The 26,866-nt window shown below is 61.4% G+C and overlaps 2 protein-coding genes across 15 annotated transcripts in view; one reads left to right on the top strand and one right to left on the bottom strand.

Moving 5' to 3' along the window:
* Kcnt1 (potassium sodium-activated channel subfamily T member 1) overlaps positions 1 to 19,850 on the top strand; it is a 43,394-nt gene extending 23,544 nt beyond the window's left edge. Inside the window, exons 16-32 of one of the 3 annotated variants that reach the window (XM_058585943.1) lie at positions 128 to 236; positions 535 to 684; positions 1,033 to 1,259; positions 2,505 to 2,739; positions 4,032 to 4,137; positions 5,142 to 5,314; positions 5,695 to 5,766; positions 5,935 to 6,069; positions 6,475 to 6,586; positions 10,500 to 10,601; positions 10,922 to 11,005; positions 11,139 to 11,264; positions 11,580 to 11,600; positions 12,310 to 12,634; positions 13,979 to 14,041; positions 17,092 to 17,176; positions 17,297 to 19,849. In XM_058585943.1, the coding sequence (XP_058441926.1) occupies positions 128 to 236; positions 535 to 684; positions 1,033 to 1,259; positions 2,505 to 2,739; positions 4,032 to 4,137; positions 5,142 to 5,314; positions 5,695 to 5,766; positions 5,935 to 6,069; positions 6,475 to 6,586; positions 10,500 to 10,601; positions 10,922 to 11,005; positions 11,139 to 11,264; positions 11,580 to 11,600; positions 12,310 to 12,634; positions 13,979 to 14,041; positions 17,092 to 17,176; positions 17,297 to 17,417 (2,246 nt within the window). In that variant the 3' untranslated portion in view covers positions 17,418 to 19,849. Of the gene's footprint in view, positions 1 to 127; positions 237 to 534; positions 685 to 1,032; positions 1,260 to 2,504; positions 2,740 to 4,031; positions 4,138 to 5,141; positions 5,315 to 5,694; positions 5,767 to 5,934; positions 6,070 to 6,474; positions 6,587 to 10,499; positions 10,602 to 10,921; positions 11,006 to 11,138; positions 11,265 to 11,579; positions 11,601 to 12,309; positions 12,635 to 13,978; positions 14,042 to 17,091; positions 17,177 to 17,296 lie in introns of all 3 variants that reach the window. The other 2 variants (XM_058585941.1, XM_058585942.1) reach the window with 2 other exon arrangements.
* Positions 19,851 to 19,914: 64 nt separating this feature from the next.
* Positions 19,915 to 26,866, bottom strand: part of Camsap1 (calmodulin regulated spectrin associated protein 1) — a 63,344-nt gene continuing 56,392 nt past the window's right edge. For 8 of the 12 annotated variants that reach the window (XM_058585935.1, XM_046465443.2, XM_046465440.2 and 5 more), the window contains 2 exons: positions 25,234 to 25,528; positions 23,803 to 24,308 (listed from right to left, as the gene is read on the bottom strand). In XM_058585935.1, the coding sequence (XP_058441918.1) occupies positions 24,289 to 24,308; positions 25,234 to 25,528 (315 nt within the window). In that variant the 3' untranslated portion in view covers positions 23,803 to 24,288. Of the gene's footprint in view, positions 21,461 to 23,802; positions 25,529 to 26,866 lie in introns of those variants that run through there. The other 4 variants (XM_058585937.1, XM_046465442.2, XR_009228740.1 and 1 more) reach the window with 3 other exon arrangements.

Genomic DNA, 26,866 nt, shown 5'->3' with positions numbered 1-26,866 from the left:
GCAGAGGCTCTGGGGAGGGGCTGGAATCAGAGCTGAACAGGGGTCTGCGGTGCAGTCGGGTCTAGGGGCCCAGCCAGGGCTCCTGCAGCAAGTTCAGGAACAGTGGACCCTGTCTGCTGCCCTGCAGACCACGTGGTGTGCGAGGAAGAGTGCAAGTACGCCATGCTGGCCCTGAACTGCATCTGCCCAGCCACCTCCACCCTCATCACCCTGCTGGTGCACACGTCCCGCGGCCAGTGAGTGCCCCGCAGGGCCTACCGCCAGGCCCCAGCTGGCCCAGGGACACCAGGCAGGGCCCTGTGGGGTGGGGCTCCCTGTGAGCGGTGCTCCTTGTGGGCGGAGCCCCACAGGGGTGTGGCTTCTTGTGGGCGGGGATCTCCTGGGGCGGGGCTACTCTGAGGGCGGGCTTCCTGGGGAAGGGTGGATGCCTCACAAGTCTGGGGGAGGGGCCTGCCCCAGGGAATGCTGACCCCGCTGAGCGGGAGGGCAGCCCTAGCCGAGGGTGATGGTCTCTTGCCCTGCTGTGGCCGGCAGGGAAGGACAGGAGTCACCGGAGCAGTGGCAGCGCATGTACGGACGCTGCTCCGGCAACGAAGTCTACCATATCCGCATGGGCGACAGCAAGTTCTTCCGCGAGTACGAGGGCAAGAGCTTCACCTACGCGGCTTTCCACGCCCACAAGAAGTACGCGCCCCCCTTCAACACCTGGGCCCAGGGCCGGTGGGCGGGACCCTGGGGCAGGGGGCCTGGGAGACCCAGAGCTGGGGCACCCTGGCCACAGCCGCCTGACAAGGACAGCCAGCCGAGGCCTCCAGATTGCTCATTAGGCTCTCATAAGGCTGACCCCAGGGTCACTGGTTCCCTGACCCACGAAGGGAGGGTTTGGTGGAGGACCCTGACCCCAAGTGGGTTTCCCAAGGAAGGCTGGGCAGGAGCGCAGGAGGCAGTTGCAGTCAGGTGACCCCCAGGAGGAGCAGGGGGAGGCGCCGGCCGGGGCGGGGCAGCCCGTGGAGCCGCAGCCCCTGTGCCCAGGTACGGCGTGTGCCTCATCGGGCTGAAGCGAGAGGACGACAAGAGCATCCTGCTGAACCCAGGGCCGCGGCACATCCTGGCCGCCTCCGACACCTGCTTCTACATCAACATCACCAAGGAGGAGAACTCGGCCTTCATCTTCAAGCAGGAGGAGAAGCAGAAGAAGGGGCAGGGGCTCTACGAGGGGCCCTCCCGCCTGCCGGTGCACAGCATCATCGCCTCCATGGGTAAGCCCCCAGGCCTGGCTCTTCCTTGGCCTGCACTGACCTTGGGCAAGGTGAGTCTGTCTGGGTTTCAGTGTTTGAATTCGTCAAATGGAGGTGTCCCCACCTGTGAGGGCCTGTCAGCAATGAGCAGGGTGTCTGAGCACCCACCCTGTGGGCCGCCTTGGTCAGGGTCTCTGGGGTGCAGGCCAGCCGGCCATCCTGGTCCCTGGCAGTCCCATCAGCCCAGAAGGTTTCCTTCACACGTGGCCCTTGAATAGGCCAAGGCCCCAGTGTCCTCTGGGGCTGGGAGCCAGCTGGACAGTGTTGAAACTAGCAAGGCCTTTGGCCTTCAGGTACCCTGGAACTTCCATGAGCCTGGGGCCAGGTCCAGCTGTCTCCCGCGGGTGTGGGCCCAGGGCTTGAGGATACCTGAGGTGGGTGTAGGCCCTCCGCAGCCAGGCCCACCCAGGAGACTGGGGAGCAGGGATAGGCCAGGGAGCCACCCAGGCCACAGCCCCCTAGACTCGGCCAGGGCACTGCATTCTCCTACAGGATGGCCTGAGAATGACTCGGGCGACACGCTGACACTGTTGAGTGCCTGCTGCATACCCTACTGGTATGTGCCTACTGGAGTGTTGGCATACGGTCCTAACTTTGTGCTTTGGGTCAGTGTGGCACACATTCTCCATGGCATGTCGTGGGCTGGCAGCCAGACCTGGAGGTTATACTTCCTGATGGTGGCAGTGTGCCCTTGAGGCCAGGCCTGCTGAGGGTCTGCTGCTGCCCAGCCTCACCTCCCCTGGAGTGTGTGTGTCATTCCCTGGTGGCTCCCAGGAAGCCGTGATGACTTGTGCAGCCCTGCACCCGGGGCCCAATCCTCCATCCCCACCTGGCAGTCCTGCAGCTCCCCTCTGATCCTCAGCAGGGCCATCCCCACCTGGGCTGGTCCTCAGAGCAGAATGGCCAGCTGCCAGGCTCCTGAGCTCCCAAGAGCCCCCACCCTCAGGCCATCAGTAATGAGACTACAGCAACTGACTGGGTGGTGCCACTGAGAGGTGGAGGGCTCTGGGGCTACCATACCCAGAGGCCCCGTCCTGCTTGTCCAAAGGGGGAAACCAAGGGTTAGAGGGTGCCAAGACTCCCAAGGCCACGCAGCTGTAGGACAGGGGCCAGGATGTGAGCCAGGGTCTCTGAGGCTGGCTGTGTCCTCAGCCTTAACAGCAGGGTGGGAAGGGGCCACCAGCCTAGCTCAGTCACTCTCTCCAGGGACAGTGGCCATGGACTTACAGAACACAGAGTGCCGTCCCTCGCAGAGTGGTGGGGGCGGCGGGGGCAACAAGCTGATGGTGCCCACGGAGAACGGCTCAGGCAGCCGTCGGCCCAGCATAGCCCCGGTCCTGGAGCTGGCAGACAGCTCGGCCCTGCTGCCCTGTGACCTGCTGAGTGACCAGTCTGAGGATGAGGTGACGCCCTCAGATGACGAGGGGCTCTCCGTGGTCGAGTGAGTGCTGCTGCAGGGGTTGAGCTTTCAGTGGGTGGGCGTGCTGGGGGGCTGAAGGCCCTGGGGGGCTCTTGGCTCCCTGGGGGTTCTGGCTCTGCAAACGGCAGAGCAGGTGCCTGACCTCTGTCCCGTGCCTGAGCCCTGGTCCCGGCAGCGCTTTGAGCAGAGGCATGCTGAGGGGTCTGCAGGTCTGTGCCCCTTCTCCTCAGCCAGGGTTGCAGGTCAGCGCTGAGTGGGGTGGGTCCCCTCCTGGGGGCTCACAGACCCGAGTGGGGCCAGTACTGGGGCAAGGCCACCCCAGCGTGAGACCCGTCCTTGCCCGAGGCACCAGCCCCACAGCAGCTCTGCACAGAAGTCTCTGCCCCCCGCCTGCCCACAGGCTGGTGCGCACTCAGGCAGCGTCCACAGCACCAGGTGCACCTTGCAACTGGTCAGCCCTCACTGCCCTAGAAGGCAGGGCCTCCCGCTGGGGGTCAGGAGACATGTGGTGCCCACCACCAGGGTCATGGCCTGTGGCTGCCAGTGAGCCACTTCGAGGCCCCGCAGGGCAGGGCAGGGGCAGGCTGCCCCTGAGGCTGCCATCTGGAGGCCCCTGGAGGTGGAGTGAGGGGAATGTGGTGGGCAGCCAGGGCACAGTGTGGTGTGTGCTGGGAGCTGTTGGACAGGGATGAGGGGTCAGTGGCCTGCAGGGGAGACCAGCTGGCCCAGGGAAGCCACTGAGGCAGGACTCAAGGCCGCAGTGTCTGCCCGCTGGCCAGGGTGCTGGGGTGTCAGGGAGCTCGACAGGGTGGTCAGATCCCTTGGGTCTATCCTGGCTTCAGGGTCTAGCCCAGGCTTCTCTGTGAATGTGTGCATTGAGGAGAGAGGGGTCTCAGGGCAGAGGCCACCTCCTGCCCCACCCTGGAGGTCTGACCACTGGGGGGCCCTGGGGCTGCCTGGAGAGGTGACCCTTCCCAAGGTCTGCTGACACCCTGGGAGAGGGCACAGCGGTGATAGCCCCTGCACACACACCTTTGCCTTGAGTCACCCTAGGACATTGGTGGAGGCCCTGACCTTGTGGCTCGTCTTTGAGGTCTCGTCCCCCATGTGGCTGCCTGGGCTGGCTGGGTCCTGCTGGTGGCCAGAGGCCAGGCTCCAGGAGTGCGTCCCAGGTGCTGATGATCTAGAGCAGAGCCAGCCCCCTTGGCCAGCAGAGGGTGACCGGGGATGGAATGGACACCCTTGAGTCCCCCGGTAGTGGTGGCCCTGGGATGGCTACCAAAGAGCCGTGCTGAGGGCCCGTCTCCACCCAGGTACGTGAAGGGCTACCCCCCCAACTCGCCCTACATCGGCAGCTCCCCCACTCTGTGCCACCTCTTGCCCGTGAAAGCGCCCTTCTGCTGTCTTCGTCTTGACAAGGTAAGGCCACCCGCCAGCCGGGCCAGATGCCAGCGCGGCCCCACCTCCCACTCCCCCTTCACATCCGGACGCAGCTGCCGACTTGGGGAGTGCCGCGAGGGTGAGAACAGAGTGCTCCCCGCTGCGCCGGCCTTCACCCCCACCGTCCTGGCTCTTGGCCTCCAGATTCCTAAGAGGCACTTTTCCTGGACTGCGTGAGGGTGGGTGGGCGCCTCCCTATCCACCCCTGCTCCTGCAGCGCCAGGGCCGTCTCTCCTGGTGTAGCCTGTGGCCAGAGCTGGGCAGGACCTCGGCCTGGCGCAATGTCTGTTCTGAGGTGCTCATGGTCCTGGAGCCCAGGTCACCTCTGAGCAGGGCTCCCTGGGGAGCCTCGCACTCAGGCCTTCAGCCTTCCCCCAGTGTCCGCTGGTCACAGTGCTCTGGGGAGGCTGTCGAAGCCCCGCGGGGAGCGTGGGAAGGACCGTGGGCTCCTGCGCTGCTCCTGGCCCCACTGCTGCTCTCCAGGCCCCAGACGCCTCGCGGCTTCTGTTGTTCTGCGGAGAAGATGGCGCCCTCCACCATGGGTTCCACTCGCCCATGGGTCTGAGGCGTGTGCACTCCTTTTTTCCCAGGGCTGACACCCATGGGACACCAGGCCAGTCCTCATGGGCCATCTGTCCTCACCCATGAGATGACTGGGAACTCCCCATGCCACCGTCCCCTGGCAGAGCTATGCTTTCCCGTGAGATGCCCCCAGCCGGTCCTGCCCAGGGCCTGAGGGCTCTTAGGGGAAGGGTGTTGTGGGAACAGCACCGGGTGCCCGGGCCAGGCCACTGACTTCTGGCCCTTGGCCAGGATGTGGGTGTGCCCGTCGGCAGCTGTGGCTAAACCCACGCTCACGGACTGGCTTCGCCTGGGCGCCAGCGCTGCCCTTGGAGGCACGCCAGCGGGCACAGCTGTGGCCTCTGGGGGCTCCTGCTGACCGCGGTGGGTGTGGGGAGGTGACATGCTCTGGCCCTACTCAGGGCTGCAAGCACAACAGCTATGAGGATGCCAAGGCCTACGGGTTCAAGAACAAGCTCATCATCGTCTCGGCCGAGACCGCCGGCAACGGGCTCTACAACTTCATCGTGCCCCTGCGGGCCTACTACCGCTCACGCAAAGAGCTCAACCCCATCGTGCTGCTACTGGACAACAAGTGAGCCCTGAGGGCCTCCCCGCCTGGCCTGCAGCTGGTGCCCCTCCTCCCCCGCCCTCCTTCCTCGTCTCCTCCCTTGCGGCCCGTGTCCATTTCCCTCCTGTCCCCACGACTAACTCCCGCTGTAGGGCCCGCGGCTCTCACACCCTGTGGCTCCTTTTACCCAGAGCCAGTCTCTGCCACAGGCCTGGTGGCAGGCCAGGGCTGGTCTTAGCTGTCCGACCTCAGCAGGTCCTGCCTGGGCCTCGGTCTCCCCACTGGCCTCCATCTCCCCTAGACTCCCAGGTCTAATGGGCTGCAGTTCCGGGGTCCCCTGCTCCTGGGTGTGGGCAGGGTGGGCCATGGAGCAGATGGCACCTGCAGGCTCTGCTGTCCCCCAGGCCTGACCACCACTTCCTGGAGGCCATCTGCTGCTTCCCCATGGTCTACTACATGGAGGGCTCTGTGGACAAGTAAGGCACTGGGAGCCGAGGATGGGGCCCTGTCCCCTCTGAGCTCTCCCGAGGTGGCGCAGCCAGGTGGCCCAGATGGCTGGGGCAGGGGAGTGCATCCGAGGCCCCAGAGGGACCTGGGGGGAAGTGGGCTGGGTCCCTGGGCCATGTGGCTCCTGTCTGCACCAGCCTGGACAGCCTGCTGCAGTGCGGCATCATCTACGCGGACAACCTGGTGGTGGTGGACAAGGAGAGCACCATGAGCGCGGAGGAGGACTACATGGCCGACGCCAAGACCATTGTCAACGTGCAGACCATGTTCCGGTGAGGCCCGCGGCTGGCCTCAGGCCCCGCCCCAGGCCCTGACCACGGACCTCCTGAGCCCCACAGCTGACCAAGGCAGACCACAGATGCCCCAAGCCCCATGGCTGACCATGGGCCTCCTGAGCCCCACAGCTGACCACAGACCCCTGAGCCCCATGGCTGACCACAGACCCCTGAGCCCCATGGCTGACCACAGGCCCTGAGCCCCACACCCTGACTGCAGGCCCTGAGCCCCATGGCTGACCACAGGCCCTGAGCCCCACACCCTGACCACAGGCCCTGAGCCCCACGGCTGACCACAGGCCCTGAGCCCCACGCCCTGACGACAGACCCCTGAGCCCCATGGCTGACCAGGGCCCGCCCTGAGCCCCACGGCTGACCAGGGCCCACCTCCCTCCTCCCCAGGCTCTTCCCCAGCCTCAGCATCACCACGGAGCTCACCCACCCTTCCAACATGCGGTTCATGCAGTTCCGTGCCAAGGACAGCTATTCTCTGGCTCTCTCCAAACTCGAAAAGGTGAGCAGCCCCCGCCCTGAGTGCCAGCCACTCAGCCCCGGAGTCTGGAGAGAGCAAGAGGAAGAAATGGGAGCTGGCAGCCTCCTGTGGGTGCTTAGGAGGCCAGGGACAGCCCAGCTGAAGGCTCCTGATCCTGGAGCCGGGAAATCCCACAGGGCACTAGCAGGCCCTGGCCACCCAGAATCCAGACTGTCTGTCCTGGGATGGTCAGCTGGCCAGTATAGCTCCAATCCCCACAGGGAGCTCTCCAGGTGGGTGGACCACCTGAGCCCCACACCTGACCGTGGGCCCATCTCAGGACAGTGAATGGGGCCTGGGTCCTCAGGTGGTCCAGTTAGGGAGGCCAGGACACTGCTGAGTGTGGCCTCAGGGCTTGAGTCTCTCAGGAAGCAGCCCTGGGCTCTCTGCCCTGGTCTGCGTTCAGAGCCTACGTGGCATAGAGGTCCTAGGCCCTGGTTAGGGCCTGGCATGTGGGGACCTAAAGAGGGGAGGAAACCTGCCTCAGGTCCCGTGATGGACAGAGCAGGTGGCAGAGCTGGACCCAGCATCCTCCCATCTGTACCTCGGGGCTCCATGCAGGATATCAGCTGTGGTCAGGTGTGGGACTGAGGGACACAGAGACCCACCCATTAGGGTGTAGGGACGCACCAAAGACACAGGAATCCACCAAGAATGTGAGACTCACATGGTGGGGAAGACATGGTCACTGTTGGTGACCATGCTTAGGCTAGTGGCAGCACACCTGTCCTCACAAGGACTGACCATGTATTAGGGTGGGCAGCTGGAGGCCAGGGAGTGGGTAAGGAGGCATCTGGAGGTCACGGCCACCATGTCCAAAGCCACGCATGCTCGCTGCTCAGTCTGGGCCAGAGTCCTCTCTGGAGAGCTGCAGGGGCTGTGTGGCCGACTCAGGAAGACCTGTGAGCCGAAGCCCCCGGAGCAGGCCTGGCCGTCGGCACCAGGCAGAAGGGACAAGGCTCGTGGCACGTGGACTCAACTTTGTTGACTGAACCTGATGGACAATGCAAGCGGGCTGCACCCGGCTGCAGACCCAGAGGCCCACGGAGACCTTGGGTTTTGTCCGCACCAGAGAAATGAGAGGACGCCAGGTGGGCAGTGGACAGCCCCCAGGCCGACAGAGCGGCTCCCACAGCAGGAGGCTCACCCAGGCCCTGGCCTCTGCCCACTCCAGTGCTTCCCCACACCCTGATGGGTGGGTCTCTGTGTCCCTCAGTCCCACACCTGACAGCTCAGACGCTCTCCCCAGGAGGAGGTCGTGGAGGGCGGCCACACTGGCAGGTCAAGGCTTGCCTCAGAAGCCACAGAGCCCCAGGATTCTGAGCACCAGGAAGACCCAGTGCCAGTGGGCAGCACCGGGTATGAGTCGGGCAGGCCTGCCCAGTCCTCAGTGCTGCTTTTGCTCACCACCCTCCCCAGGGTCAGCCCAGCTCCTCCTGGGCCTTGTGCCTCCCCCGTGCCTCAAGGAGGCCAGAAGTAGGTCAGGTCTCGCTGATCAGGCTGCCCTGCTTGCTGTGGCAGACGTCACCAGTGCTGTGCCACCTCCTCCCCAAGCACTGCCTGGCCAGGCCAGCTCCTCATTCAGGAAAGTGAATGGGCCCATCCTGTGGTTCTGTGACGACAGGGGTGACAGGGACCAGCTGGGGGCCAGGACATCACTGTGTGGCCTTGGTGGCTGTGAAGCTCTTAGGAAACAACCTTGGGTCCTCTGTGCTGGAATGAGGTTGAGGTCCAGAGGCGTGGAGGTCCTGGGGGGCTCAGGCCAAGGAGGAGGAGTGGGGCAGGCCACTGAGGCCATCCATTGCCCACCCACTCCCCGGTGAGTGCCAGTTTACAGGGTCCACCAAGGCCCTGTCTTCTCTGCCAGGACAAGTTTGGCCTTGGGTCCCAGGCAGGACTCTGCCACCTCAGACACGGGGCTCCTGGAGACTTCAGCTGGGCACGTGGGCAGCACGAGACCCTGGGTTAAAAGAGACCAATGATGGCTATTTTAGTAGAAATGTTCCTGCTGCTCTGAGTTCCCATCGAGTGGTGCTGGCAAGTGTGGAGAAGAGGGGCCTCAGCGGCCCCCGACCTTCCCCTGGCGTGCACCTGGAATGTGGTGTCCTGAACTCGCCTTACCCCTCGCGAGAAAAGCAGAGGTTGAAGCTATTTCTAGCACTGAGATGAGGGCCCCGGGGAGGTGCGGTGGTTGCAGGTGAACTCCCTGGTGTGTTGAGATGGGAAGGCACCCGCGCAGGTGGACGGCCTTGGGGTCTGGCTGAGGGGCAGAGGCTGGCGCCTGCACCCACAGCCCCACACAGCTCCGGGGTTCCCCCAGCCTTAGCCTGTGCAGCTTCCCTTCTGCAGCCCTTGCTGGGCTGGCTCAGCTGACCTAGGGACACCCGACCCCACGCTGCTGGCCTGGGCTGGCCACTTCCCGGCTGGCTGTTCTCATGGCTCACGGGGTGTCCCTGCGTCCTCACCATCATGGGAAGACTTGAAGACGCACTTGCTCCCACTGAAGCCCAGATGTCCCTCTAGGGCGAAGTGAGGCAGTGCTCAATGGAGAAGGTTCTGGAAGGGAACCAACACATCAGAGCTGCCTTCCTCTCTCTGTCTCTGTGGACCTGCCAGGGTTCTTCTTAACTTCCGTTTTGTTCTGTTCTGATTTAAGCAAAACAATCATTTTAATCATGGGGATCCTGCCGTCCACCTTCGTCAGGTGCGGTCTGCTCCTAGACGTAAGGGCACACACAGATCATGAATCACTGGGGTCGCCTGTCTGTGTTTGGCGGCTCACATGCCCTCCTGCCGACACTCCCCTCTTCTGGGTCGCAGGAGTGAGAAGGGAAAGTAGCCACTGCTCTCTGCTCCCTTCTGTGGTTCCCTGGAGGGAAGGAGCCTGGCACCGGTAGCAATGGCTGCCAGGGTATCTGCCCCTCTGGAAGCTTCCCACCTCCTTGCATTTGAAGCTTTTCTGGCTGCAGTGGGCAGCGCGTCCTCAGCTGTTGATGTCCTGCCACCTGAACCCCCACTGGGGTGCAGCCAGCTGAAGAACGGCTCTGAAGATGTCCACGCCCTTGTCCCCAGAGCCTGCAAGTGTCCACCTCTGTGGCAGAAGGAGCTCTGCTGATGGGATTAACTGAGGGCCTTGAGATGTGCGAGGGTCCTGGATGGTCCATGTTGGCCCACGTCACCATAGGATCCTTGCAGGAGGGAGGAGGTCAGAGAGGTGGAGGAGGCTGCACTGCAGATTTGGAGATGGACAGAGAGGCCACGAGCCAATGAAGGTGGTGCCCCAGGACACAGTAAAGGTGGGGAAGCACCTCTGGAGCCTCCAGAGGGAGCAAGGCCCTGCTGACACTGGGTTCAGTCTGATCTGTAGCACCTGGAGAGGTGAAGTGTGCTGTTTTAAGCCACTAAGCTCCTGGTGGCTTGTCCTGGCAGTCCTGGGACACCCACAGTGGCTGCATCAAACTCCCCATGCTCCAGGAGTGTTGTCTACACTGTGTGCCAGGGGATAAGCAGGTAAACATGCTGCACCTTTGCTTCTGTGCCCCAGTGTCCTGTCATTCACAAAATACGGTCTACAATTGAAAATTACTGAGAAGCTTGGGCTGAGGGCGCAGCTCAGAGGTAGAGCTGGCCTGGTACAAAGAATGCCAAGGATCCATCCCCAGACAAAAAGAGTCCCGGGTGGCTGGTGTAGGAAGTCCACCTACCCTGGGCCTCTCTCCTTAGGACTCCAGTGGTCACTCCCAGGCCCTGGCTCTGAGTGTGAACTGGGGCCCAGGCCCACTGGCCAGTGATTACTGGCGCCTGTACACATACGCAGATGCACCATCCTGACCTCTGGCTGCCCCTGCGCGTGGGGCGTGGGCGAGGCCAATCTGAGGACACTTCTCTCCTGCAGCGGGAGCGGGAGAATGGCTCCAACCTGGCCTTCATGTTCCGCCTGCCCTTCGCTGCGGGACGGGTCTTCAGCATTAGCATGTTGGACACGCTTCTGTATCAGGTCAGCCAGTGTGGAGGGAGGGGGGCTCGGTCGCCGCAGAGGCCCCGTCTCCCTGCCAGAACTTGGTGCCTTCCCGGGTCACCCCCCGCAGTCCTGTGAAACCCCCGTCCAGTCCCCCAGGGCAGTGGGCCTCACCTCAGCATCTTTGAGGCCCCTTCCTCTGGGGGCTGCCCTGGGCTCCACTTTGGGTTCTGATCCTGTTCTAACTTAGTGTGTTTGGCCACGTGGGTTACCAAACCTGGGGGCGGCATTCAGGTGCACGGAGGCCGGGCGCCACAGGCCTGTGCCGGGCGCCTGCCTCACCACAGCTCGGTTCACAGTCCTTCGTGAAAGACTACATGATCAGCATCACCAGGCTGCTGCTGGGCCTCGACACCACCCCAGGCTCCGGCTACCTCTGCGCTGTAAGTCCCGGGCCAGGCCGGGCTCCCGCGCCACCTAGGAGCAGGTGGTAGGCCCTGCCCGTGGGCCCCGCAGCAAGGGGCTCTGGGCACCACCCGCGTCCCGCCCCAGCTTGGGACTCCCGGCATGTTGCAGATGAAGATCACGGAGGACGACCTGTGGATCCGCACCTACGGCCGCCTCTTCCAGAAGCTCTGCTCCTCCAGCGCAGAGATCCCCATCGGCATCTACAGGACCGAGTGTCATGTCTTCACCTCCGAGGTGCACGCAGCCACCCCCCTGCCTGCCTCCCCCCACCCTGAGACTCCCAGTCCCATCTCTGGTTCTGGGGGCCTGGGGTGTGGTGGCCTCTGCCTATGTAGTTGCTCTTTCGAGGCAGCATGGCTGCCGTCTGCCTGAGTGGGAGCGGGAGCTCAGGGGAGCCTCCGAGAGCCGCAGGACAAGGCAGGCAGCCATGTGGGCCACCCTGACTGAGCACTTTCTGTGCAGACAGGGAGGGGCTGAGTCACACTATAGGTGGGGGGGGGGGGGGCAGGTGCACCCGAGGCTCCAGCCGGCCCTTGGTTTCCTTTGCAGCCCCATGACCTCAGAGCCCAGGTGAGCGCCTCTTGGTTGTGCTGCTGACCCTCAAAACCCTCTGCTTCATGGAGAGGGTCCTACTGGACCCACTGGTTTGGGGCTTTGGGAAATGCATGGTGAGGAGTGGGGCTGGAGCCTGTGCCAGCCACAGGTCAGCTCAGGGGCTCTTGGCAGTCACCCTCCTGGGGAGCAGGCTGGAGGGAGTGGCCCATGGGTTGGGACATTGGATGCACCCCTTGCTCCAGCCCAATGGTCCAGTGCCAGCTCCCAGAGCGGCAATCGCCATCAGCACGTGCTGTACCGCCTCCACAGTGGGTCTCCCCAAGGTCTGGCCTGACCCCCGTATCCCCAGGCCCCCGGCCTTTCAGTTGCTGCCTGGTAGGGCTCCCATAGCACCCCACTCACACACTGATCCAGCCACACTCCCTGCTGCCCTCGCTGACTGCTCAAGGATGTGGCAGAGAGGGACCCTGGGAAAACTGAGGCACAGAGGAGCCACCATCCCTTGGTGAAGAGCCAGGACATGCTGGGCCTAGAGGGAGCAGCCAGACCCACAGAAACGCGGGCCAGAGAGGCTAAGGCGGTCGGCTCAGCCACCGCAGGCTGGGGGCAGGGCCGGAGCCCCGTCCCTGGAGCAGACCTGAGGCACCCCGCCTGGGCCCATCCTCCCTTCCCTGCGGCTCCACTCTGGTCCCTGCCCCAGCCCACACCTGCTGCCCACCCCCAGTCCCAGGTCTCAGTGAACGTGGAGGACCGTGAAGACACACGGGAGGTCAAGGGGCCCTGGGGCACACGGGCCCGTCCTGGTAGTGGCCACGGCTGCCACACGAGCAGTGGCGACCCTGCCGAGCACCCGCTTCTGCGGCGCAAGAGCCTACAGTGGGCCCGGAAGCTGAGCCGCAGGGGCACCAAGCGCACAGGGAAGGTACCCGCGGCCACCGAGTGGGTCAACCAGCAGCGGCTCAGCCTCTACCGGCGTTCCGAGCGCCAGGAGCTCTCTGAGTTGGTCAAGAACCGCATGAAGCACCTGGGGCTGCCCACCACTGGCTACGGTAAGGGCGCCGGGCAGGAGTTGGGTGGTGGCACCCTCTTGTCCATCCATCCGTCCAGCTGCCTTCCTGGCCATTCTGCCTGTCCCTCACTGCAGGGCCAGCTCCAGCTCCACTGTGGCCATGAGAGCCCTGCTCAGTGGAGAGCAGGGAATGCAGTGGCCAGGGCTCTCCTGGTGTGGGGAGGGTATAGGATCCCCAAGAACTGAGTGGCTGGGGGCCTCTGTTTGTCCATTAATAGGAGACTGGACTTGGCTGCCTGTAGCCTGGAGGAGGAGGCTGTGAGGTGGGGAGGGTGGGGCAGGTGATCTCCCCAGTCTTCTTTAGGGACAGACAGGACACTAAGTCCAGTCTTGCTGGGCAGCAGGAACACAGGGACCATTCTCATGGGGAAAAGAAACAAGGCAGAGAGACCACAGGGCACCTCGCGCTGCCCAGCCCCATGCCCGTCTCCGTGCAGGAGGCGTGGGCACGTGGTCTTCAGGGAGACACGGAACAGCCCATCCAGGGCACTTCCCACCTGCCCCACTGTCCTTCCCAGGGTGTGGCCAGCCATTTCTGCTGCTTCAGGTCACCCCTAGGCATCCATCTCTGAGCAGGTTCCACAGCTAACCCCCCTTACTCTATGCCATGTTTGGGGGTGACACTGGTGATTTTGGCCATGAGCACCCTCTCTTCCTGGGATGCTGAGACCCAGCTCCAGCTGCACTGCACCCCCCCCCCCCCGCTGCTCCAGCCTCCCTCAGGCTCCGTCGGGGACCCATCTGTTGCCCAGGCCCATCTACTTCCTCTGCCCCACTGCCCCCCCAGTGGAGGGGCTGCCCAGGGCCACTGGGCTGGGTCAGGTGCTGCCTGTGCACCCCTGGGCACACTGAGCTGCCTCAACTGCCAGCTACTCCATGGGGGGTGAGTCCGAGGAGACCGAGGCCAGCCTTTGGACACTGGAGGGCGTCCCTGGATGCACTGTCCCTGCTGTGACTGCCTCTGGGGGTCTGACCACCAAGGTCATGGAGGGGTCAGTGCTCATGGCCTATCCAAGCACTGGCAGGTGGAGAGTCCAGGCTGGCCTGGCCTGGCCAACCCCAGAGCTGGTGCCTGCCCTGTGTCCCCCTTGGTCTCTACATACTCCTGCCCACCCACCAGAGCTTGGCACAGAAGGGCTGGCTTCCTTTTGGCAATCAACTCGCTTTCAAGGTGGCCAGTGCTGACCACCACATCCCCTGTGGATGGCCCCTGTGTGCAGCTGCCTGCAGTGCTGCCCGCCACGCCACTGCTTGCTGATCTCTCTCTCTCTCTCTCTCCCCCTCCCCTCCGTTTCTGTCTGTGCCTTTCCCCTGTGTTCTGTAGAGGACGTAGCAAATCTAACAGCCAGTGATGTCATGAATCGGGTAAACCTGGGATATTTGCAAGGTAATTCTGCTCTAGTGAACACTGACCACCACACAGGGGACATGCCAACCCTTTGTAGCCCTGGCCAGGCCAGGCAGAGGTCAGGAAAGATGAGAGAGGGCCCCAGGCTCCTCCATATCGGGCAGGGCCTCACAAGCTTGCAGTTGGACCTTTCATCCTCGTGGGTCGGGCGAAGCTGTGGGTTTGTGCCACTCAAGGCCAGGAGGACTAGGCCTGCCTGGCTCTCAGGGACCACCCCAGGACGTCCACCCTGGCCTGCCCTGTAGGATGAGCTCTGCCAATTGCCTTTGCCCTGACTGGGCAGGAAGGTCATCCCAGCCATCGTGGCTTCTTTGGCTGGTTCCATGAGATGTCAGAGGCCCCTGAGCCAAGGTCCTGAGCCCCCTGGACAGAGGCTGGGTGAAGCCTGGGCTGGAAAATGCCCCAGTACACAGGGGGCTTTGGAGCTGCTCTGCTCTGAGCTGCAGGAGAGAGACCGTGTGTACTGCCCGAGCCAGGGGGACAGCTGGCTTCCATCCCCTACTGGGACCCCAAGAGAAATTCCCCCCGCCTAGTTAGGACAAAGTTGATCACCTCAGTTCTTGTCTGGGTCCTCCAGTGCGGAGGGCCACCCCACTCCCCAGAGCCCTGCACCGGCCCCAAGGGCTCAGTGCTCAGGGCAGAGTCCCAGCCGTGACCTTGCTGGACCCCTCCATCTGGCAGCCTCTGGGCCTGTCCTGGTGCCCCCCTCCACACAGGGCGAGATGGAGTTAGCTCAGGCAGGGCCTGTCTGCAAGGCTGCTGCAGGGGCTTTCCCTTACCCACAGCCTCGAACCAGCATCCACGCAAGAGTGGCCTCTGCCAGGCCCCGTGAGCCCAGACCCAGGCCACACCACTAACTGCCTGTGGCTGTGGCTCCTGGGCCAGGTGGCGGGCATGGGCTCAGGCAGCCCCAGACTTGCCCACGGTCACAGGCCCACTGTGGTGTTCGTGTGTCACCACCTGCGTGCTGGTCAGGGCGATGATGCTGGGGCACTGGAGGGGAAAGCCAGGGGAGTCTCCTGTCGAAGGCAAGGTGGCCCTGTTAGCCTGGCCAGCAGGGTGGGCATCCACCCCAGGTCACTCAGCAAACAGATGAAGGAGCAAGCCTCACCTTACCCGCTCTCCACAGCCTCCCTTGGAAGGAGGCAGAAAAGCAACCCCCAATTCAGAGGCTAGGGTGGGGGTAAGCTCAGACTAGCATGGGGAGTGAGGGCAGGAGTGTGTGGACGTCCAGGCTCGGGGAGACAGGAGGAGGGAGGTAGAGAGCCACCTTGGTGACCTGACATGGAAGGCAGCCAGGGGTTCCTGGCTGTTCCTGAGGAAGCTGGAAGCAAAGGCCCCTACCTCGCCCAGCCACACCTGTGTCTGTTCCCTGCCTGCCACAAAACTAATAAGAACTCAGGCCAGCCGGGCCCCTCTGTCCAGCCTGGAGCCTGGCATAACCCACCTCCTCCAAGAAGTACTGAGCCAGGCCTGACTTGGCCTTCCGTGAGCTCTAGTTTCAGAAACACCCTCTAAAGTGGGCCCAGGGGCCCAAGCTCACAGAGGGAGGGCCCGGGGGCTCACCCTTGAAGGTGCAGCTGCTGGGCACAGAGGCCTACAGGGTGAATGCACTGGTGGCCCCTTGATTCCAGTGTCGCAATTGGGCATACATCACAGCATGGTGCCCTGCCAGTGACTGTGGTCTGAGTACAGGGTCCGCAAGAGCCACCTCTGCCACCCATTGCCCACACAGCTTGTCCCTATGCTTGTCTTACCTCAGAGCTATGGCTGGGCACATGGTCACAGGAGACCACGCCTCCCCTCAGCCTTGAGCACAAGCCACAGCAGTCAGGGCAGCACCTCCAACCAGGGCCAAGGAGACCCAACCATGGGTTTTGGGAAAAGGGCAGAAATAGCTGTACTCCTGGGACAGATGGCCCCATGTTGTGCTGGTGCAGGGTGACCATGCCATCCTTCCTGCCGACACGGCTCTGGGTGTGGCTTATATGGCTGGCCTCCTGGCTGAGGCTGCCCACCACCTGACTCCAGCCTGCACCCTCCTGCTCACCTGCTCGTGCCCAGCTGAGGAGGCTCTGACCCCAGTGCCTGCTGTGGCTCTGAGGCCACTGGCTCCAAGCAGACACGCCCCCCCGCCCCCCGCTGCTCTCAGCCGGGGCCAGTCCCCCTGGCACTGCTGGGCACTGGTCTCCAGCCCCTCCCTGCACTGAGCAGGGGTCAGCTAGCCGAACAGCCAGCATTGGGTGGCATCTCAGCAATGCAAGGCCCTGAGCAGAGGCTCCAAGCGCAGAGGCCACAGGGTGCCTTCCAACATCATCAGATGGGTAAACTGAAGCCAGTGAATTCAGGGCCACTGCCTTTAATGGCCATCTGTCGCTGTATTTGGCGAGGGCACCTGCCGACCCGGTGCAAGACACCTGTGAGATGACCGGGTGCTCCTGGAATCACAGCTTCCCTGTGAGCTGCACATCATGCTGGTTTTGGTGTGGGCATGGCACAGCCCCAGTGGGAAAGATCCTGCCTGGTCCCCAGGGACAGTGGCATCTGTAGGGCACTTCAAGGAGGGTGGGAGAGTTGGGTGAAGTGTGTACAGGTGTGGGTGGGTATGAAGGTGTGTCAGGCATGTGCTTTATACATCTGTGTGCAGGAGTGTGCGTGGCCCCACAGGGTACGCCAAGGGGTGTGCAGGTGTGTATGTGCAGGCGTGTCCAGGCACGTGCAGCTACAGGTAGGTGTGTACAGGTGCACACGTGGGAATGATCAGGCACAGGTGCCAGGTGTGTGCTCTGTGCAGGTGGCAGATGCTCTTGGAGCCTCTGCTCAGGGCCCTGCATTGCTGAGATGCCACCCAATGCTGGCTGTTCGGCTAGCTGACCCCTGCTCAGTGCAGGGAGGGGCTGGAGACCAGTGCCCAGCAGTGCCAGGGGGACTGGCCCCGGCTGAGAAGATGCTCAGCTCCCTGGCTCCTTCAGGCCCTGCAGAGCCAGGGTGGGGAGTGGGCAGTGACGCCACCTGGCTGTCCTTTGCAGACGAGATGAATGATCAGCAGAACACCCTCTCCTACGTCCTCATCAACCCCCCGCCTGACACGAGGCTGGAGCCCAACGACATTGTGTGAGTGCGACCTGCCCCTCCCCAGGCAGCCAGGGACTTCTTGGGTATGTGGGGCGGGTGGGGCCTGAGCACTCCAATGGGCTGTCCTGCACCTCAGGGCCCTCCCTCTATGCTTCACAGGTATCTCATTCGCTCCGACCCTCTGGCCCACGTGGCCAGCAGCTCCCAGAGCCGGAAGAGCAGCTGTAGCAACAAGCTGTCCTCCTGCAACCCAGAGACTCGAGACGAGACCCAGCTCTGAGCCACCTTGAGGAACCCACACCAGGGCATCCTTTGGACCTTGTGCCCTGCCTGGGGTCCAAAGGAAGGACTCAGGAGGGAGCAGCACAGATACCGTTACTGGCCTGGCCCAGGGAGGCTATACTTCATTCAGGGTGGCTCCCAGGACTTGACCCCAGAAAGAACTCCTCACCCCAGGGCCAGGCGCGGAACCAGATCAGGCACCCTAGAGGCTAGCGGGAAACGTTTTTAATCTATTTTTACAAACCTGTACTGTCCATGTCTCTATACAGATGTACCGCAACTCGTGACCGGGGCCTGGTCAAGGTGAAGGGCAGGTGGCCAGTAGGGGACAGAGGGACTGGACACCACCTGGGTCCCACTGCTCTACATGGCCATGTTCAGGCATTGCTGGAGGGACTGGGGTGCATCGGGTGGGGAAGAGTTCGTGTCTGGACCCTGGAGCGGGGGAGTCCCGCACAGTCCTGCTGGTGCTGAACAGTCGGCGTGATCTCGTGGCCTCCACCCCCGCTCAGTGCCCTCCTGACTTCGGCATGGCTCTGAGGCACAGCCCTCATAAAGGGCAACCAGGGGGTGCTCTCTGCCATCTGCTATTCTGAGCTATCCCCAGGAGGGCAAAGAAAGAGGAGGGTCTTGAAGGCTGAGCCAGGGGTGTGCAGCCCCCAGGCTGTGGGGGCCCTTGCTGGCAGATCTGGCAGGTGGGGGTACCTACTGCCAGTAACTGAAAGTCAGAAGACACCAGTTCCTATTTTTACACTGAGTTTTTCCAGCCATGGCGTTTGGGGACACTGTGACAGTGTGTCTCTATGGACCATTTTACATTTCAAAGCAAAGTCTTGTTTCTAAACACCCAACCTGAGAAGCACAATTAGCCCTGGGCTGCTGGCTGCTGTCCCCAGGGTCTCCAGGGAATCCTCGGGCAGAGATCTGGGCAGCCCCCGCCCCTGCTGCTAGACCTCACTGCTTACATGGATGCACTCTGTAGGCAGCACGTCACCAGATAGCCTGCCCCAGGCTCCAGGCTCTGAGTCTGGGTCTGGAGGACACCTGGGGCTAGTTACAAGGGTCAGAAATGTCTGCTGTGGTCCCCACCCCCAACTTTACAGGCAAGCCTGTCCCCCAGCCTGGCCAGCATGCCCTTACATAATGCTGGGTTGGGACAGATGGGAAGTTTGGCTGGTAGAAGCCCCAGTGTCCTGGAGGCTTCCTGGTGAGCTGTCCATCAGCCTCACCCCTATCATCCCAGAATGCCTCTGGAGTGACCCTGAGCACCCCAGTCTTGTGGGGTGGACACAGCTCATCTGAGACCAATAGCTGCTGGGGACCCCGTCCACTGGGGGCCAGAGCTGAGCCCAGTGGGGCTGTGTGCACCTCACTGTGTCCATTTTGTGCACTGCAGAGGTTGAGATAAAGGGGAAGGGCCTGGGCACAGCTCACCCCCAGCATCAGGACAGATGGCTCCCCAGAGGTGGGCAGGCAGCTCAGGGACTACAGAAAACTGCGTGGGAGGCCTGGCTGGCAGGGTGCCACACACCTGGGGCTCAGCCTCCCCACCCTGCGCACTGGCCCACCAGGGGCCTGCCTGCTCAGAAAGTGCCTGGGTGAGGCGCTGACAAGGACAGAGGGATGCACGTGGGCAGGGAGGGACTGTGCAGACTCAGGAGCAGGGAAGTCTTGGGGCTTGATGGAGGGCAGGTGGTTGACGTTGGCTAGGTGGCCAGAGCTCAGCCGTGCTGTACTAGATCTGTCAGCAGCTCCTGGGGTGCCGCAGTGGACAGCAAGGGGTCTGAGCCCACCTCCATGTATACTCAGTGTCCCCAGCCCCTATCCTACTGCCATGGCCCAGCTTCCTGCTGTCACCTATTTGGCTGCTGGGCCAAGGGGTGGGAGAGCCACCTTGGCTTCTACTAGGTGGGGCTGCAGCGCCTTGTGCTGTAAAGAGTGGGTACCTGGGACTCATCCTGTGACAAGCATCTCACAGCAGGAGGGAGGGCTGTCACTCTGGGTCTAGCCCCATTCAAGGTGATGGGCAATCCATGAACCTCTGCTAGCCACTGAGGACACTGGGCCCTTGACCAGGGCTGCTCCACCCTGCCCAGGTTCAGAGGCTGCTGTGGACCCGGCCAGCACTGGGGTCAGGAGGGTCTGTGTACTGTGAGATGCTCCTAGACCAATAAAAGCTGCCTGCACACCCAGAACTTCCTGCACTCTGTCTCGACCTCCATCTCTGTCTCCAGGCCCGGGGACACGTGGGTACGTCTCTGGTTGTCCTGGGTCCATTTGCCAACACCCCTGGCTTGTGTAGTCCTGGCACCAAGGAGGTCAGTCCTACTCCTCTGTCCTCACTGACCGCTGGTACTCAAGGGTCCTAACTCTGATGAACCCCTCGGAAGACACCCATTCTGCTAAGTGGGGGATCCAGACTGACCATCAGCAGCTGCCGCTGCCCAGAATGAGCTAGAATTTAAAGGCTTTGCAGCATAAAATTTGAAACGAAATTATGGAGAGGACCTTTATTTTCCTTATTTCTGGTTGACCTAGCAGGAAACTTGGCTCACAGCTGAGTGCTGCCACCTGGGGGTGGGTGACGGGAATGGCAGGGCAGAGGGGGGCAGGAGCACTGCAGACCCAGGTGGGCCTGTGAGGAAAGGATGAACACCGTGGGAGGCTCAGCCGAGCCGGAGAGCAAAGGAGGGCAAGGCAGGGACCACAAACAAGGACAAGCAACAGAAAATGGGTGGATGGCCACTGGTCCGGTGACACCAATCAGCCAGTGAACGTGCACAGTGTCCCAGTGATAGACCACAGTGGACAGAAAGCAAACCCCAAAGCTAACGGGCTGGGGTACCCTTGCCCAGCCCCACTCAGTTTGTCCCAGCCTCTCACGCCAGGCAGGCACGACAAAGAGCAGTGGGCACAGGCCTCAGGAGCCTCCAGGCCACCTCTGCCTGACGCTGTGCCCTCACCTTAGCCCTGCCCTGGCTCTTCCCATGACCTCAGGGGCTTTTCTCCTGTCTAAAAGCACCAAGTTCGGTCAGGGTTTTTTAGACGTGCCCTGGGAGCAGCGGATGGTCATGTCTTCCAGGAAGAGTTTTAGCATCTTCTGAAAAACCTGACTAACTGATGCCTTCTGATGAACTGGCCAGGCCACAGAGGAGGGGCTGGCCCGGGGCAACAGCTGGACGGAGGCTGCAGCCTGAGGCCCAGGGGAAGCCACTCACCTTGCTCTAGGGGGCCTGGAGCCCTGAGGGAAGGGAATGGGGCACCGACCAGCTCCTATGGGTCCCAGGCCTCAAAGGCAGCCTGAACTTGAAACCTCAGATGGGTCGGTGCTGGGCACACCCACTCTCATGCCCTGCGACATCTATAGGAACCTTGGGGCTCTAGGGTCTTGGGGGCCCTGGCACACCCTGGGGCAGGGACTTCAACCTTCAGTCACCAGCTCTGCCTGCAGCAAAGCTCCCCAACACGCTGCCACTGCTCAGGAGCTGGGGCTTCCCCGGCTGAGTCTGGAGCCACCCTGCCCGGCCCAGGCAGGCAACCACCCTCCTGCTGCCTCTCGGCTGGCAAGGTGCTTCCCGGGGTTTGAGCTGCACCCCCACCCTCCACACTTCAACATCTCTGACAGCAGAACTCCAGGACCCACAGGGTGGCAGTGTGACTGGCAGCAGCTCCTCGGACTCAAGGCTGGGAGACGTGGGCTGGGGGCTGTGACACCCCCAGGCAAGCTTTGTGCTGTGAAGTGCCAGCTGAGCACTTGGCACAGGGACAGGCCAGGTGCAGCCTGAGGGAGGGAAGGGCACAGGCTTTGGCTTCCAGAGTCACCTTCCTAAGTGAACACAGATTCACCCTGAGCCCTCGCTCGTATTTACCAGGTGCTCGCACCAGATAGGCCCCTGGAGGTGCGCCTCATCCTGGTGTGCCTCTCTAGGGCAGGACAGCAGATTACCAGTGTGCATCGCCTGGTCAGCAGCCAGGTCCACATCCCCAGACCTGCCGATGGGCGGCATCCATGATGGTCTCCCAGGGAGCCCGAGCACACACCTGCAGGGGCCCAGACAGCATGGTTACCACAGCTAAGGTGCTCAGGTCACATATCGTCTTGTCACCAGGCAAATACCTTCCTTAACCCTGAGAAACAGTCCTTTCTCCTCACTGTGGACCTGCCCCAGACTTGACGCCCAGCCAGCCAGCCAGCCACAGGGGCAGCGGGACCAGGCTGTTGCTGTGAACCCAGGAGATCCAGTTCCCCAGAGGGGCCAAGTGTGGCCCTGACAGACTTCCACCTGCAGCACTCTGGTCCACCTCTGACCCCAATGGAAGCGAGCCCATGTAGGACTGGAAGACAGAACTTGTCTCTGGGAGAGGCCCAGTCCCTGTCCCAGAAGTCACGAACCACCCACTACTTCTGGACAGATCTGCCCCTCCTCCCCCTACTCTATGTTTCTGTTTGGTTTTTGCTACTGAGGATTGAACCCAGAGGTGCTCTACCACCAAGTGACATCCCCAGCCCATTTTTTAAATTTTGAGACAAGGTCTGGCTAAGTTACCAGGCTGGCTTCACATTTGCAATCCTCCTGCCTTAGGCTCTCGAGCAGCTGGGATTATAGGCTGTGCTGCTGTGCCCAACCTGTGGCTTCCGAGAGAAGCAGCCAGCTCTAGCTCAGGCCACCTTCACTAGGGAAAAGGCGGTCCCACGGGGAAGGGTGGGGTGAGTTCCACGATCAAGGGCAGTGTGGCTTACTACTGCCTGTTCTGCTCCAGAGGCAATCCAGATTTTCACGGCAGAAACCCTCTACCTCCCCCTTTGCAGATTATGGCCTGCGCCTGCCGCGGGGAGTTCAGACCCTCCACTGTGTGACATCTCTCTGCTATTACCCCAGCACACACGACTTTGGCAAAATACCCCCTCTCAACTGAGGAGACACTTTGGAAAATTCAACCTGCTCTTTCTAAAGGACAGAAGAGCCTGAGATGTTCACAAAGGTCCCTGTTTACAGAGACTGTCCCTCTTCCAGGTGGCACAGCAATTAGGACACTGTTTCTACAACCCAAACCTGCCTTCCCAGGTCATGATCCTGGGAGGCACAGGAGGGACCTACTGCTTATGCACTAAGGTCCTTCAGGGAGCCCGAGTCTTATCAGGGTGGCTTCTGCCCTCTGAAGTCCCCAATAATGCCACAGCACTGAGAGGCAGAGTGTGGAGACCCCTCAAACAGCTCTGTCTGATGCCAACACCCCACCTGTCCTGCAGCCGTCTTCTCAGCCAAGGCAGGGCTCCTCTGAGTCCTGCCTGGAGAAGGCAGGCAAGGCCAGCGTGCTTCCCGGCCAGCGGCAGGACCACATTATCTATCTTCACAGGGTAGATAAAAGCCAGCCTGTGAAGGGTACCCAGCAGAATTGAACAGAAAGCTGTGTTTCAGTAAATACTTTCCCTCAATTCCCTCAAGCTAGCACTTCAGGGAATGAAAGTCGGATCTTGAAGGACTTTTTGTACTCTTCCCCTTCTCAAAGCCACCTGAGTGCAGAACTCAGGTTGGGCCTGAAATTTGTTGAGGCTGCATGGCAGCAACACGCTCAGAAATGGCTCAGAGGACACAAGGGAGATGGTCTGTCTGCGGCACCCACACATGCACATGTCCTCACACACACACCCTCACATGCGCATACACCTCTGTATATACACCCATGCACACACCCCATGACCACAGACATGCACACATGCCCTCACACATGCGCACACACCCCATGCCCACACACACCCCTACATGTGCCTGCACACCCTTGCACCCTCGCCCAGGCGTTTCCATGTGGTCTGTGGACAATGGGCCTCATCGAGCTCCTTCTGTCTAGACTCCAGCCTCTCTGTCCCCAGGCTTCTGTCACCACCAAGTGCCAGCACGCCACTAGGCTGCAGGCTGAAACACGGACACACTCTTGGTGACCTGCATGTGGCACTGAGGTACCGCAGGCACTCAGGAAGCACAGGCCTGACAAGAGCCCCGCTGGGGCTAACTCAAGGGGCGCATCACCTCCCTGCCAGAAAGGCCTGAAGCTCCCCCAACAACGCAGAGGCTGCGTACCAAGGACCCGTCCCCACCCCGAGCAACGAGGCCTGAGCCCTGGCATCCAGAGACGTCAGACGCGGCAGCGGGGCCGGCCCGCAGACAGGATGCTCTGTGCGTGGTGGAGCACCTCCAGGAAGCCAGTTCACCCAGGAGCTCCGCAGGAGGCCAGGGGAAGCCAATGCCCACCCTGCACTGGGACAGGGTTGGGGCGGGGGGGCATATGGCTCACTCTTCATGACATTCCAGGGCTCTTTCCAATACAAACAGCAACATGAACCAAGGGGACAGTGGAGAACAGAGCACACGTGCAGAAGCATGTTGACAGACGTCCAGACTTTAATCTCGGCACGGGCTGCGGTCACTCCACAGCAGCACAGGGCCCGGCACGATATTTACACAGTCGGAGCAGGCCATGTTCTTCTTCAAAGGATGAGGAAACTGAAGGAGGCCTGGGCTTCCCTCTCCTGTCCCGTACCATGTCCCCTCCTTCCTCTGCACACAGCTCCGTCACCTTTCTACCTAACACTGTGTGACAGTTATATCTGTCTCTAACTTCTTCTATTAACGTCAATTTTTTTCTGCAGTTCAAGATAGATTCAAGTAACACTCCCAAGAAAATATGTGCAAAACTAACGTAAGTGGCTCCAGGATCTTCCGGCAGCTGGTCCGTCACACAGGTGTCTCTGCCGCGTGGCACAAGCCGTGGCTGGGGCTGGGATGCACCTGCTCCCCAGGAACGTCTGCTCTGGAGAAGCATCAGCCGCCACTGGGACCCATGTGGAAAGAACCCAAAGCCACTCCACTTTACTTGAGTTCTGGAATAACTGCAAATAACCACATAATTGCTTTTAAATAGGCAACAAGACAAAGTCACCACCCTCACCTGCCTGTACACCCTGCAGAGCATGCTACTCCTCAAGCCAGAGCGCGACGGCAGGTACAGACGTCACACCACCACAAAGAAAGTCTCGGCCCTGTGCAGCATCTCAGGAGAGACCCGCTCAGAGGGACAGATGCGCTAACTGTACCAAAATCTGCTTTTATTAAGTGAACAGACCACCAGCCCCTACCCAGCGTCACCGGCACAGCCCCTGATGGCCCAGCACCACCTCACAGCAGGCCAACACCAGCCAGCAGTACCCGGCCATCCGCACGGCCGCCTGTCGCAGTCGCCATCTCCACGCCTGTAAAGGGGTGCCGCAGAGACTGACTGCTGCTTTCAGTGCCTTTAGTGGACTGGGAACCTCAGTAAGCTTCTCTGAGCAGCAAGGAACAAGGACTTGTTCAGACATCTCAGGACTGGATGTAGATGTTGGCAGTAGAACAATCAATAAATAGACAACTTCTCAAATAAAGACTCCACACGAGCTCCTCTCAGGAAGACATTCACACACCTGACTGCAGAGCACGCCTGCGCTGGCCAACTGGAGGGCAGCAGGCAGTGTGTGGAGGGGCAAGCGAGGGGGACGCACACTGGAGACCTCGCCGCACGACGTCCCCATCTGAGGGCCGCGTTGGTCAGCAGGGACCACAGCAGCTGCCACTGAAAACAGGGCACGTACGCCTCCCTCTGGCCCTCCCAGCATGCCCTGTGCGTGCAAGGAGGCGAGAGAGGGCTTCCTGTTGTGGTCTAAACACCTCTGAAAAAAGGTCAGTGTCTCTGCACGCTTCGTACCCCAGTAGACGGAACAGTAACTATGGATCCCGTCGGCATGTCCTCAGACCCCGGGCTTCACTGGGGTCACTTACGAGTCTGGTTCTTCTTTGGCACTGCGGGCCGCTTGGGCTGCCACAAGTGGTTATGGATGGTGAGTGCATCCACGCTGACGGACATGGTCTTGGCTGGGATCAGGTTGAACTGTTTGCGGTCTGAGCTGTATTTGTATAACTTGTCGATCATCTTCTTGGTGATGCTCCTGGGCCCCGTGCCGGTGAGCTTGCAGATCTCCTCGGTGTCGGGGTAGTAGCAGTACAGCGCCCTGAACTGGCAGCCGGCGTCACGGAACAGAATGATATAGTGGTTGGCGTCACACTTCTCCAGCTCCTGCCGTGAGAGGAAAGGAGAGGCACTGAGCACGGCTGGCTGCAGCGCCAGGCCCAGGCGGCCCTCAGCCCTGTGAGGGCAGCCCAGCCAGGCCAGACTGCCTGTGTGGAGTCATGCTTGTCTACCCAGTGGAGACCCCACTGAGGAAGTCCAGGTGAGCAAGGAGAAGGGCTCCCAGGACGGAGGGACGACCAGCCCAGATGACCTTGGCAGTGCGGCCAGAGGGAAACGCCCTCCAAACCCAGTGTGTCACCTTGCACGGATGATGGCTGGGCGAGAGGTAGGGGGCGTGCAGGGCACACTCGCTGCTGGGAGGAACAGCATGGCACAGCCACTGTGGAAGAGGCCACCCTTGGACAGTGCTCCACCCCGTCACACACAAGAGGAACAAGAACAGGCCCACGCAGAGAGCCGTGTGCAAACGTCCACACGCACTGTCCACCAGAGCAGAGGCAGAAGCCACATAAACTTGCAACGCCGATGGACAAACATGGTCCCCCCACAGATGCAGTGTTTCTCAGTCATGGAAAGAAATACTGTTCTGAACAGCCCACAACACCGGCACACCTCAAACCCATGCACTGCTGGACACAGGGACTTGGGAGGCCAAGGCAGGAGGGCAGTAAGGTCAAGGCCATCCTGGGCAACTTAGTGAGGCCTGGTCTCAAAATGAAAAACAAAAAGGGATGGGGATGTGGCTCAGTGGCAGAGCACTTGCCTGGCACGCATGAGGCCCTGAGTTCAATTCTCAGTACTGTAAAAAATAACTAAATAAGAATGAACTACCACCCCAAAGTGTGCAAGGGGAAAGCAGCTAGACCCGAAGTTTTCCAGAACAGGCAAACTGTGAGACAGGGCGCCAATCGGCGGCTGTGCTGGCCTATGAGTAAAAACCACTGGATCATACTCCACTGCACTGGGCAGGAGCCTGGCCTTGAGCCAGCCTCTACCACCAGGCCACACCCGTGCCCTGTTTAAACATTCCTCATTTTGAGACAGAATCTTGCTACAATGCCAGGGCTGACCTCAAACTTGCAATCCTCCCGCCTTGGCCTCCCGAGCTGCTGAGGTCACAGGTGTGGTCGCTGCACCCAGTGGAGGACACACTTTAAAAGGTGGATTACACACCCTGTGCACACCAACTGCATCTCAGTGAAGCTGTGACTGAGAAAAAGATCCCAAGGCAAACGCAACAGACCACAGGGGCCTGCTGGGTGCTTACTATGGACTTCTGAGTTCAAACAAGCGGTCAGGGCTTGACAACCTTTGAAACAGGACCTCTTCCTGCTGAGCCACGAGCCTGCCTACTGTTCAGCAGCTCCCAAGGCGTGGCCCAGG

This window comes from Marmota monax, unplaced genomic scaffold, assembly GCF_021218885.2.
Source record: "Marmota monax isolate L192 unplaced genomic scaffold, Marmota_monax_Labrador192_F-V1.1 WCK01_AAM20220418_F8-fsc00167, whole genome shotgun sequence".
NCBI lineage: Eukaryota > Metazoa > Chordata > Mammalia > Rodentia > Sciuridae > Marmota > Marmota monax.
Note: the sequence above shows the minus strand (reverse complement) of the source record. Positions and strands in the feature narration are given on the sequence as shown.